The sequence below is a fragment of the Podarcis tiliguerta genome, assembly GCF_965153285.1.
Source record: "Podarcis tiliguerta genome assembly, chromosome: Z".
Taxonomy (NCBI): Eukaryota; Metazoa; Chordata; class Lepidosauria; order Squamata; family Lacertidae; genus Podarcis; species Podarcis tiliguerta.
The window spans coordinates 4,119,035-4,131,438 of NC_139553.1; the positions used below are offsets into that span (position 1 = coordinate 4,119,035).

Consider the following 12,404-nt stretch of genomic DNA (forward strand, 5'->3'; position numbering starts at 1 on the left):
TTTCACTGGAGATGCTGGATCTTTATTTACACTTCGATTTGTTTGGTTTTATTGACAATCTTTATAACTATTTTATGTTATGGGTAAGGGAGCCTTTTTTGCTACCTGTCCCGACCTCCGTGGGCTGACTTTGACAGGTGAGTGGAACATCCCACCTGTCAGTTGCCTGATGCCATTATGATGTCAGGTAACTGACAGGTGGCTTTCCAACTGCCAAGTCATGTGCGTAAAACTTCATAGAACTGGGTAAAAGTGTGTAGAAATGGGTTTGTCTTTGTGCAAAGTAGCTTGCAAAAAAAAAAAAGCATTATATGAGGAATAGGTGCATGAAAAATGTATGGTCTGCAAAACTGTTATCAGAAATCTTTATCTTAGGAGAAATTAGTACCAAAATGCTAATGAAGAAAGGTCTTTTTCAAACAAACAAACAAACAAACAAAAACAGAAACTTATGCGGAGAACTGGAATTAAGATTGGGAAAAATGAGAAACCAGAGTTAACAGATTCTCCCACCCAACCCAGAAAACAAAATGGACAGATTTGCCCTTCCAAACTACATTATGCAGGTGCAGGGGGTGGGGCAAAGAGGAGTGAAGGATAATGGAAAGCAAAGGAATGTCAATGGAGGAGTGAAGGGCATGTGGCCTGGCTGCTTCTGGGAAGACACTGCTGGTGGTGGAGGAAGATGAGCCATATCTCAGTAGCAGGACACCTGCTTTGTATACAGAAGGGCCCAAGTTCAATCCCCAGCATCTCCTGTTTGGAGTGGGGGCTGGAAATCTCACACACCAGAGCTAGCAAAGAGAGCCACTGTTGATCAGCACACAATATCCTGGGCTAGACATATCATGGGTCAGTGGTAGAGCCCCTGCGTTGCATGCAATATTTGTTGTTTTTCCCAGTTGTGAGCCCAGAGTAGCGAAGGTAGGAGGGGACGGAGGAAGATGCATTGGTCTCTGGGACCCTGGGAAGATGCCAGTCTGGGTAAAGGCTGTCTGAGGGGAGAAGCAGCAGCAATAGCTTTTTCTAAACAAGCATGTTGCCTTTCCCATTCTTTTGAAACTCATCCCCCACCTCCCAAAAATAAGAGTAATCTTATGTAAACCACTTTGTCGAGGTACACCTGAAAAGTGGTATATAAATCCTGCAAGCAAGCAAACCAAGCAAAATAAAATAAAAGCAGCCTCTGGTTGCATCCAGTACTTTACTTTCTGCTTAATGGACAGGGGTTAACTGTCAGCCAGTAGTTGACCAATGCCAGTTTTTGACCTCCTGGGCCACTGACTCCGCTGTTTTCCCGTTGTGAAGTCCCACTTCCCACCCCTTCCCGTTCCTGTTTTTGACCCAGAAAAGAGGAAGTGGGGCTCTTTTCCAGAGCCTCAGCTCTGGAAGCAAGTTGGGAGGCTTTCTGCCAAGAGCCCAGGCCTATGACATGCCCCTGCTGCAACCTTACCTGCCCCCAGTTCTGTTCTTCCTTCGGAGAGTCTTGGCTGGGGCTAAACAGATTGTCCAACGACGCCAGCAGCGGAGACTCTGAATCAAGAGACAGAAAACAGGAAACAAAAGATGCCTGGAAGGTTCCATGTGGTGGTGGGTGGCAGGGGGAGTAACACAACACACCAGGGTGCTGACAGAACCCTCCCAGGTGGTAAAAGCAAGTCTCGGTCTCAGCTGCCATCGTTTTGGGATACTGGAAAGGAGAAAGCTACATGGGGCTTTGTAGAGCTAGTCCTTGAAATTTGTCCACCATTGTCCCCAGGCAACCTGAAGCTTCACATGAGAAGAGCCCTGTTGGATCAGGCCAACAGTTCTGTTGGTTCATCATCCTGTTTCCAAATGGCCAACCCAATTCCTCTGGGGAAGACCGCAAGCAGGGCACAGAAGCACAGCAGCGCCACCCCGTTGCCATAATAATAATAAATTTTATTTATATCCCGCCCTCTCCAGCCGAAGCCGGGCTCAGGGCGGCTAACAACAATTAAATAATCAAACAATCAAATAATTCAACATTCTAAAAACATTCCATTATAAAAATTAATTAAAATCAAATTAATGGCAACCGTTAAGCAAAATTCTGTGCTGGTTGCCAGAGGAGGGAGTCAGGCTGGGCCCTGACCAAAGGCCTGGTGAAACAACTCTGTCCTGCAGGCCCTGCAGAAAGATGTCAGGTCCCGCAGGGCCCTAGTCTCTTGTGACAGAGCGTTCCACCAGATTGGAGCTGCGGCCGAGAAAGCCCTGGCTCTAGTTGAGCAACGTTCCCAGCAACGGGCATCCAGAGTGGACACTGTGTATAGGACCAGGAAAATATCTAAACTCAGCAGCTGGAGTAAAATTAGGCAAACATTTATAGTAGACTCACTGCAAAGCAACTCATTCTCAGCCTACAGGTGCACAGACAGTAGCCAAGGGGGTGGGTGGTTGCCCCCCCCATCAATACAAATCAGTACAAATCTGAGGTTCTGCCCCCCCCCCCGCAAATACTGGCTACACCCATGTACAAGTGTGGTATCAGCCGAGGACCTGGGAGGTAATAGGTAAAGGGACCCCTGACCATTAGGTCCAGTTGTGACCGACTCTGGGGTTGCGGCGCTTGTCTCGCTTTATTGGCCGAGGGAGCCGGTGTACAGCTTCCGGGTCATGTGGCCAGCATGACTAAGCCGCTTCTGGTGAACCAGAGTAGCACACGGAAATGCCGTTTACCTTCCCGCCGGAGTGGTACCTATTTATCTACTTGCACTTTGATGTGCTTTAAAACTGCTAGGTGGGCAGGTGCAGGAACCGAGCAACGGGAGCTCACCCCGTCGCAGAGATGCAAACCGCCGACCTTCTGATCAGCAAGTCCTAGGCTCTGTGGTTTAACCCACAGCAACACCCGTGTCCCAGGACCTGGGAGACCAGGGTTCAAATCCCTCACTTGGTCATGAAGCTCATTGGATGAACTTGGGCCAGTCACTGCCTCTCAGCCTAATCTATCTCACAGGGTTATTGTGGGAATGAGATTATGAGTTAGGGTCAATCTCCTCTCATCTCCCACCCTTCTGCAGGTTCTCTGATGGTGTTGTCTCCCCCACTCACACCAGAACTCAGGGACAAACTAGAGGTGATGAGAGGCATCTCTCTGTTAATTTCATGGGCATGACTGCCCTGCCTATGTGCATGGAGGGGAGGCTGTTGAAGGCTACAGCTGAAGGCCACAGCTCTGCCTCTGCCCCTTCACGGCCTAGGACCCTCGTACCTACGGGACCGCCTCTCCCAGTATGCCCCACGGAGAGCCTCAAGGTCCATAAATAGCAACACCCTAGTGGTCCCGGGCCCTAAGGAAGTTAGATTAGCTTCAACCAGAGCCAGGGCCTTTTCAACACTGGCTCCGGCCTGGTGGAACGCTCTGCCTCATGAGACCAAGGGCCCTGCAGGATCTGATTTCTTTCCGCGGGCCTGTAAGACAGAGTTGTTCCGCCTGGCCTTTGGCTTGGAATCAACTTGATCCCCTCCCCCTCTTTCTTTTTTCTTTTCCTTTCTCCTCCTGCGATGAGGCTACATTTTAATATTTTAATGTTTCAATATTTTAATGTTGTATTTTAATCTTGTTTTTAAGTTGTTTTCATTCAACTTGTTTTTATTATTACTTGTTAGCCACCCTGAGTCCAGCCTTGGCTGGGGAGGACAGGGTATAAATTATTATTATTATTATTATTATTATTATTATTATTAGTGGAGGCAGCAATGTTCCCAAACACCAACTGCTGGAAGCAGCAAGAGGGAGACTTGCTCTTGCGGCCGGATCCTGTTTGCAGGCTTTCCATCGAGGCATCTGCTTGGCCACTATGAGAAGAGGATGTTGGGCTAGATGGGTCACTGGCCTCATCCAGCAGGCTCTTAAGGTGTAGCTCTTTCTCCTATCACTTTTCTCTATTGTTCCCGGCACCTTTCACCTACCTCCCCTGTTTTATTCCTTTGCGCTCAGTTTCGTTCTGATATTGGAAGGAAGGTTTTTTCACCCTTTACTCTTCCGATATAAAAAATTAGGCCCGTCTCTTCTTGCCTCCCCATCACTCCCTATGCCTTCATCAATGAATGGAGCAGACACATGAGCAGCAAATGTGCATTTTGGCTAATCGTCCCTTTTCACTTCAGTTGTGTTATTTCCTCTCCTGGCAATTGGGTTTGTGCACTTACTCTCCCATTGAAAATTCAGCTTTCCAAATATTAGCCGCAGGTTTACGATTCTTGCCTTCTTTGCCAGCAGAACATTTTGTAGAATCGTGGGCTCCTGCTGCCAGGACTGAGGCATAGACAGGTGACGTCCAGGTCCAGATCCAAGCTGAGCAACCACCAGAGTCACCAAATCCCAAACTGGGAGTCTTTTCAATCCTCCCAGTCCTGGGCAACTAATGACCAGCCAGGGTGAGTATGATGACTCCAGACGCTGAGATATACTTCGCTGTCTGGGATGAGGCTCCAAGCCACCATAATAATTGTTCACCAGACACGACAGGTACGCAGAGAGCCAAGGATTGCCGGTTCTAGTCCTGGCTCCTCTTGAAAGCCCCTCTCCCACCTGGAAATATCAGGGGGGGGGGCAAGCCCTGGATAGAAGGAAGCTCTGCCCCCTAAGGCAACCATGCAATCACAGGTCTTGACTGAAGTTTTTTGTTTTGTTTTTTGCAGAGTGCTGTTACCCTTACCTTTCAGACCCCCCCACCCTGATGAAACAGGTGCCCCCCCCCCGCTCTCACCTGGAAACTCCATTCTTTCCAAGTGCAGCCGCTGCTGAACACAGGAGCCAATGTCTGCAAAAATCTCCTCCTCCTCTCTGTCTGCAGCAAACTGGAAAGGGAAAGCAGGGGGAGGGAGGTCCCGTTAAATCTTCCTCAGGCTGGTTACAAAGGAGGAGCGCAGGGCCTGCTGTGTTCATTTTGAGAGGCCCCCATCAGGATGAAGCGAGGTGCGCCTTAAGGGATCAGGCCAAAGATACCATATTTTTCCATGTATAAGACTAGTCCCCCCCCCCTTAAAAATAATGTCAAAAATTAGGGGGTGTCTTATGCACAGATAGGGACGCGGGTGGCGCTGTGGGTTAAACCTCAGCGCCTAGGACTTGCCGATCGCATGGTCGGCGGTTCAAATCCCTGCGGCGGGGTGCGCTCCCATTGCTCGGTCCCAGCGCCTGCCAACCTAGCAGTTCGAAAGCACCTCCGGGTGCAAGTAGATAAATAGGGACCGCTTACTAGCGGGAAGGTAAACGGCGTTTCCGTGTGCTGCGCTGGCTCGCCAGATGCAGCTTGTCACGCTGGCCACATGACCCAGAAGTGTCTGCGGACAGCGCTGGCTCCTGGCCTATAGAGTGAGATGAGCGCACAACCCCAGAGTCTGTCAAGACTGGCCCGTACGGGGAGGGGTACCTTTACCTTTATACACAGATACATTCCCCCTTTTCTTAAATCTGAGTCCCCAAAAATAGGGTCCGCCTTATACATGGGGGCATCTTATAGACGGAAAAATACGGTATGTCTAGGCCAGCTGCTTCTGACAGGGCATAGATGTGTGATGCCACCCTTGATCGCAGCGGCTGCCCTCCAATGGAGCTGGACTACATCTCCCATCATCCCTGTCTATTGGCCATGGTGGCAGGGGTGGATGGGAGTCCAATAACATCTAGAGGGCTGCAGATTTGCCTATCCGTGATCTAAGAAGATACCTTCCCTGCTGTCTCAAGGAAATGCCTCTTCCAAGCAGAGACATTCATCCATTTCTTGCACACAGTAGGAATTGCTGCTTCTTAGATCTGTAGCCTGTTTCTGCTTCTCTCCTCACTCTGCCCCCCATCCTACGCTCTCCCTCTTTCTCTGTGGGTGTTCACAGGTTACACTAGAGAGATTAATAGTCTATATACCCATGTAAACAATAGCTAAACTGTACAAATCATAACGTGTGAAAAAGCCTCCTCTCAGTTTCTCATTTTTCCAACCTTAAGTTCAGTTCTCCCTGTTTCCACATCAGTTTGCAATGGTTTTGAAAAACAAGCCCCCATGAAAATTTATCAGCTTTTTAGTGCAGCTTTTTCATCATCAGCCTTTGCCTTGCCTTGGTAATGAACTGGATGAGAGTCAACAGACTGACACACAATTCAGATAAGACTTGAGGCACTGTTGGTGTGTGGTTCCCTAGACCAGATGGCTGGGAGATCGCCTGCTCTTGATGGGGTTACACTGCCTCTGAAGGAATGGGTACTCCCAGATCCTTCGCTGTCAGGTGACCTCAGGGTGCAGAGTGCCTCCCGTCAGCTTTGGCTGGTGGCCCAGCTACGCCCCCATCTGGACAGGGATAGCCTAACTCTTGTTGCGTATGCTCTGGTAACCTCTAGGCTAGATGACTGCAATGTGTTGTATGTAGGGCTGCATATGAAGATGGTTCAGAAACTTCAGCAGCCAAGTTGTCCACCAGGACAAGATGTTTTGGGCGTATATTGCCAATCCTGGCCCAACTGCACTCACTGCCACTTAGTTTCCAGGCCCAATTCAAAGTGCTGGTTTTGACCTATAAAGACTTAAATACCTCAGGACCACAATACCTCAAGGGCCGCCTCTCTCCAAAGGAACCTACCCAGACCCTGAGATCATCTTCTGAGGCCCTTCTTTGTGTGCCTCCTCCATGAAGAAGAAGAAGAGTTTGGATTTGATATCCCGTCTTTCACTCCCCTTCAGGAGTCTCAAAGCGGCTAACATTCTCCTTTCCCTTCTTCCCACACAACAAACACTCTGTGAGGTGAGTGGGGCTGAGAGACTTCAAAGAAGTGTGACTGGCCCAAGGTCACCCAGCAGCTGCATGTGGAGGAGCGGGGAATCGAACCCGGTTCCCCAGATTACGAGTCCACCGCTCTTAACCACTACACCACACTGGCTCTCAGTGAGAGGTCCAGAGGGTGGCAACACAAGAAGAGGCCTTTTCTGCAGTCTGTGGAATGCTCTGCTCAGCAAAGTTTGACTTGCACCTTCTTTACATATCTTTATGTGCCAGGCAAGAATGTTTCTCTATAACCAGGCATTCGGCCAATTCCATGGCCTCCAAAATGTGTTTTGGGGAGAATGGATGTTTTGGGCTCGTTTTTGTTTTATTATGTATTTTGTGTTCTTGTTTTGAATTTTTATGTTGTGAATCACCTGTGACCTTTGGGTGAAGGACGGTATACAAATGTAATGAATATTTTTTTTGGTATGCTATTTTCTCTAATAAAACACTTCTGCAAAGAAATCTTCCCTTGTACAGTGGATTTTGTACATTATTTCCATCAATATATGCATTTTATGCATGCTTTATACTAGTATATGTATTTTTGTATGCATTACTTGGCTGGAGGAAGTGCATTGAAGAATTCAGAAAAGTGCAAATTTTGAAGGATGTCTGTGCTGCAGTGTGTGTACTGCTTCAGAAAGTTTGAGTTAGTTCAACTCGCCTTCAAATGCCAACTGAAATTAATTTCTGCTCTGTCTCCAGTCCTGATGAAAGCAAATTCTCTTTCCCAATGCCTTAGAGCATCCCAACCAACTCAGTTCAGGAAGATCCTTACCCGGACAATGGTTCCCTTTTCCTGGTAATACTTCACTATCAGTGGCACATTCTGCTTGAATGTCTCCAGCCTGCGGCCAATGGCATGGGGGTTGTCGTCCAGGCGGCCTTGCTCCTGGGCACGCTTCTCTAGCCTCTGCCGGAGCTTCTGGCTGGGGCAGGCCAGGAAGACGACAAGATCTGGGGAGCCGATCTGTCAGAGAAGGGAGACAAGTGTCAGGCTTTAAACATGGCGGCCATCCTCTCACCCTCTTCGCTGCCCAGGGTATGTCTGGAGCACTACAAATTGACACTGGTTTCATCCTTTTTCTCAATGTTTCCCTTCTCTTCATTTTCTCCTCTATGTTCCTCCACTTTGGTCCATCTAGCTCAGTATCCTCTGCAATGACTGGCAACGGCTTTCCCAGAGTTTCTTTCACTCTGCCTGGGTTGTCTCCTACCTGCTCCTCAAACGTTAACACCTGGCCAATGTCTCGGGGGAAGCCATCCACCACAAAGCCTTTCGCATCTGGCTGCTTTATAAATTGTTGCTTCAGCTCCTCGATTGTTGTTTCCTGAAAGGCAAAGAGAGGCATCACTGGGAAGGCTGAGGCTCTCAGCTCCTTGCTTTGTGGGTAAGCAAGATGAACAGGGAAATAACAAAAAGTGAGCACCTTTTTAAAACGGTGAAGTCGCCAAGTTTCTGTAAGCCCTGGCTGGGAAACAGATGAATCTCGGTGACTCCCAGTGTTCCAGTCAATTACACACTGAGCATCACAGACTAAAGTTTTTAATCTGAGCCAGAAAACAATGCAAATCTGCCTTCTCACCTCCAAAACCCTTCCTTCTCCCTCATCTACTCATTTCCTTTCCTGCTGCTGCTCCAGCAATTGCAATGGGAGGGAGATAAATTCTACCCCCAAAAAATCCTCTTTCTCACAAGAGGTGGTAAAGGGAAAAGACACCATCTTCCCTTCCACCCTTCCAATAAAGTTTAATTATTATCTTTAGAGACAGTCAAGCCTACTGGTGCCAGCTTGTGACTGCAGGTGCCTGGGGCCATGCATTACCACTGGGGACGTGCTCTACATCATCACATCCCCAGTGTGCCAACGTACTCATGCACGTAGTGGGGTATGGCGAAGTAGCGCACACATGCCGGGGGCGTGATGATGTACTGTGCCCAAGCCCTGCAGCATGCACACGTGGCCATGCCGCACTTTGTGGAAGCCATGGCACCCAGGGCCCTGGGACTTGGTGCCTATGGCCAAACCTATGCCAAGAATGGACTTAGTCATGTCAAAATGACATTTTGGTCCACCATCTTGATTCAAAATGGTGGCTGGCATCTAAACATTGAGGAAGATTGCTGCCCCCCAGCTCAGGAACCCCCATGCCAAGTTTGTGATTGATATCTCAAGAACAAATGGACAACCAGATGGACAAAGCACTTTCCAAAACTTATAGAAGATTCATCCTAATTTGCTTATAGAAAGCTTACACTTATGTCTGGTCTTGACTTCAGTGTTAGTTCTGATTTGTGATTTGTGGGGCAATTATACAGTGATGAGCATTCACCCTGAATTCATCCTGATCTGTATGTCTTCCTGTTGGTCAGCTGCTTATCCTATACATTTCAGTGACTTGAATCTACCTCTGAAAGTCTTGAAACCACCTCGGTTGCTAAAATTCTGAAAGCCAATCATTCTTACCGGTGGGGCCAGCTCCCCATTGGCGATGATCTTGGCGATCAGCTCCCACTTCCTGTCACTGTTGGCATGATGAATCATCTGCTTGCGCAGGATCTCACCAACGGAGATGCAGGTGAATCCAAAATGGGAGGCAATCCTATTGCTCTGAGTCCCCTTCCCACTCCCAGGGCCCCCTGCAATCCAAAAAGACAGCTGAGCAATGCATGTAGAGAACCTTTTCAGGTGCTGTAACCATAAACAATAATAACCAAAACACATCACAAAGTACACAACCAAATGGAACCATATCCACATGAGATCTAAACATAAATATACAGAAAGTAAAATCAGTAACAGCAGCAAAAAACAAAACAAAAACAAAAACATATCCCCCTAAGCAATAACCCAGACCATGAGCCTGTTCAGCAACCGCAGCTTTTGCAGCTGGAGTCAGTCAGGGCCAAAATGACACCTCCCCCCCAGGCCAGGTGGAAAAAGGCCTACAAGGCAGGTCTTCCAGGGCAGCCAAGAAATTGATCAAGTGCACCAAAATAACCACAAATGGGTCTAAGCTTTAGAACAGACTTCCCCAACTCTGGGTCCTTATTTGTTGTTGGACTATAACTTCCAACACTCCTAATTTCTAGCAATGCTGGATGAGGAGGGTGAGGTACGTGGTGCAACAACATTTGGAGATCCAACATTGGAGAAGGCTGCTCTGGAGAAATAATAATAATAATAACAATAACAATAATATTTATTATTTATACCCCACTCATCTGACTGGGTTTCCCAAGCCACTCTGGGCGGCTCCCAATCAAATCTTAAAGACACAATACAGCATTAAACATTAAACATTAAAAACTTCCCTAAGCAGGGCTGCCTTCAGATGTCTTTTTAAAGTAGGATAGTTGCTTATTTCCTTGACATCTGATGGGAGGGCGTTCCACAGGGCAGACACCATTACTGAGAAGGCCCTCTGCCTGTAACCTCATGTCTTGCAGTGAGGGAACTGCCAAAAGGCCCTCGGAGAAGGAGCTGTTTGGGATGAAAGATGGGGGTGGAGACACTCCTTCAGGTATACAGCACTAAGGCCATTTAGGGCTTTAAAGGTCAGCACCAACACTTTGAATTGTGCTCGGAAACTTACTGGGAGCCAATGCAGGTCTCTCAGACCGGTGTTATATGGTCCCGGCGGCCACTCCCAGTCACCAGTCTAGCTACCGCATTCTTGATTATTTGCAGTTTCCAAGCCACCTTCAAAGGTAGCCCCACTTAGAGCGCATGGCAGTAGTCCAAGTGGGAGATAACCAGAGCATGCACCACTCTGGCAAGACAGTCCACAGGCAGGTAGGGTCTCAGCCTGTGTACCAGATGGAGCTGGTAGACAGCTGCCCTGGACACAGAATTGACCTGCACCTCCATGGACAGCTGTGAGTCCAAAATGACTCTCAGGCTGCACACCTGGTCCTTCAGAGGCACAGTTACATTCAGGACCAGGGAGTCCTCCCCACCAGCCCACCCCCTGTCCCCCAAGAACAGTACTTGTGTCTTGTCAGGATTCAACCTCAATCTGTTAGCCACCATCCATCCTCCAACCGCCTCCAGACACTCACACAGGACCTTCACTGCCCTCACTGGTTCCGATTTAAAAGAGAGGTAGAGCTGGGTATCATCTGCATATTAATGACTGTTCCCACCATATACGCACACACATATACACTCCTCTCCTTGTACCCTGTAGCTGTACAGTCCATTAGGGACACGGGTGGCACTGTGGTCTAAACCACTGAGCCTCTTGGGCTTGCCGATCAGAAGGTCGTCGGTTCAAATCTGCTTGACAGTGGTGAACTCCCATTGCTCTGTCTCAGTTTCTGCCAATGTAGCCGTTCAAAAGCACACCAGTGCAAGTAGATAAAAGAATTTACCCAAGTCTCCAAGCAAGCATTTGCCCCTCTTCCCACCGAAGAACCATTCTTCCTCACCCCAGTTAACTTCTCACCTATTACAAATATGATCTTAGGACGAGGTTGACCAGGGACAAATACATCATATTCTTGGATCAGGCCTGTGAATTCTGTCATATCCGAGTCACTCTCAATGGAGAACTGGCTTTCAATGGGTGGTAGGTGCTGGTACTGGTTGTATGGTGCCAAGCCTAGTCCTGCAAGGATAAAAATAAATCGGAATGTAATTGCAAATTACAGGGGTTGCCAACATGGAATCCATGGGTTCGATGGTGTCCTTGAGGTGCCTTCCCCAGGTGCCCATGCAGCCTCTGAATTCTACTCCCAGCCACTGTTGAAGTTGGATGAAGTTGCAAGAGATGCTCTTTTCCACCTCCTCCAGCTTTATACGAAAAGGGCCACAACTCAGTGGTAGAACACACGCTTTGCATACAAAGTCCCAGGTTCAGTCCCCACTGGCATTTCCAGGTACGGTTGAGAAAGATCTCCTCTGAGGTCCTGGAGAGCCACTGGCCATCAGTGCAGATTAAATGGACCATTGGTCCAACTCTGCCTCCACTGTCAGAGGCAGTATACCTCTGCATCCCAGTTTCTGGGAATCACAAGCTCTCAGGTCCCTCTTCCGGGGTTTCTATATGCATCTGGTTGACACCTGTGAGAACAGGATGCTAAATTAGATGGGCCTTTGATCTGCTCAAACAGAGGTTTCCTCAGTGCCAGATTTACGTATAAGCTAAACAACCTATAGCTTAGGGCCCCACTCTCTTGCCCCCCCCCCAAAATGTAAAGGGAACAAAAAAAACTGGATGTACATTTCCAAAATATAAGATAAAAAAACAAATAAAACCTACATACAGCAACAGTGTTTTGTGTTGTGTAGGCTCCTATGATGTAAGTAATGGGCCCCGCCTAATAACCTGCTCCCTAAAATATCACTGGTTTGCTTGTTCCTATATCAATTACTTTGATTACATACAGTCATAGCTCGGGGAGAATACGCTTTCGGGTTAGGTAAATTCGGGTTACCTGGAAGTAACGGAGCATGTTACTTCTGGGTTTCACCGTGCGCGCATGCGCAGACCATCAAAATGACATCATGCGCAGAAGTGCCAAAACATGACACGCGCAGATGCGCGGACACGGGTTACGTTTGCTTCGGGATGCGAATGGGGCTCCAGAATGAGTCCTGTTCGCATCCCAA

At 48.2% G+C, this 12,404-nt stretch overlaps 1 protein-coding gene across 3 annotated transcripts in view; it reads right to left on the reverse strand.

Moving 5' to 3' along the window:
- Window positions 1-12,404, reverse strand: part of AK1 (adenylate kinase 1) — a 56,389-nt gene that overhangs the window by 34,972 nt on the left and 9,013 nt on the right. For all 3 annotated transcript variants that reach the window (XM_083423093.1, XM_083423094.1, XM_083423095.1), the window contains exons 3-8: window positions 11,239-11,400; window positions 9,258-9,430; window positions 8,007-8,120; window positions 7,568-7,759; window positions 4,737-4,827; window positions 1,454-1,533 (exon numbers count right to left, since the gene is read on the reverse strand). In XM_083423093.1, the coding sequence (XP_083279219.1) occupies window positions 1,454-1,533; window positions 4,737-4,827; window positions 7,568-7,759; window positions 8,007-8,120; window positions 9,258-9,430; window positions 11,239-11,400 (812 nt within the window). The remainder of the gene's footprint in view (window positions 1-1,453; window positions 1,534-4,736; window positions 4,828-7,567; window positions 7,760-8,006; window positions 8,121-9,257; window positions 9,431-11,238; window positions 11,401-12,404) is intronic.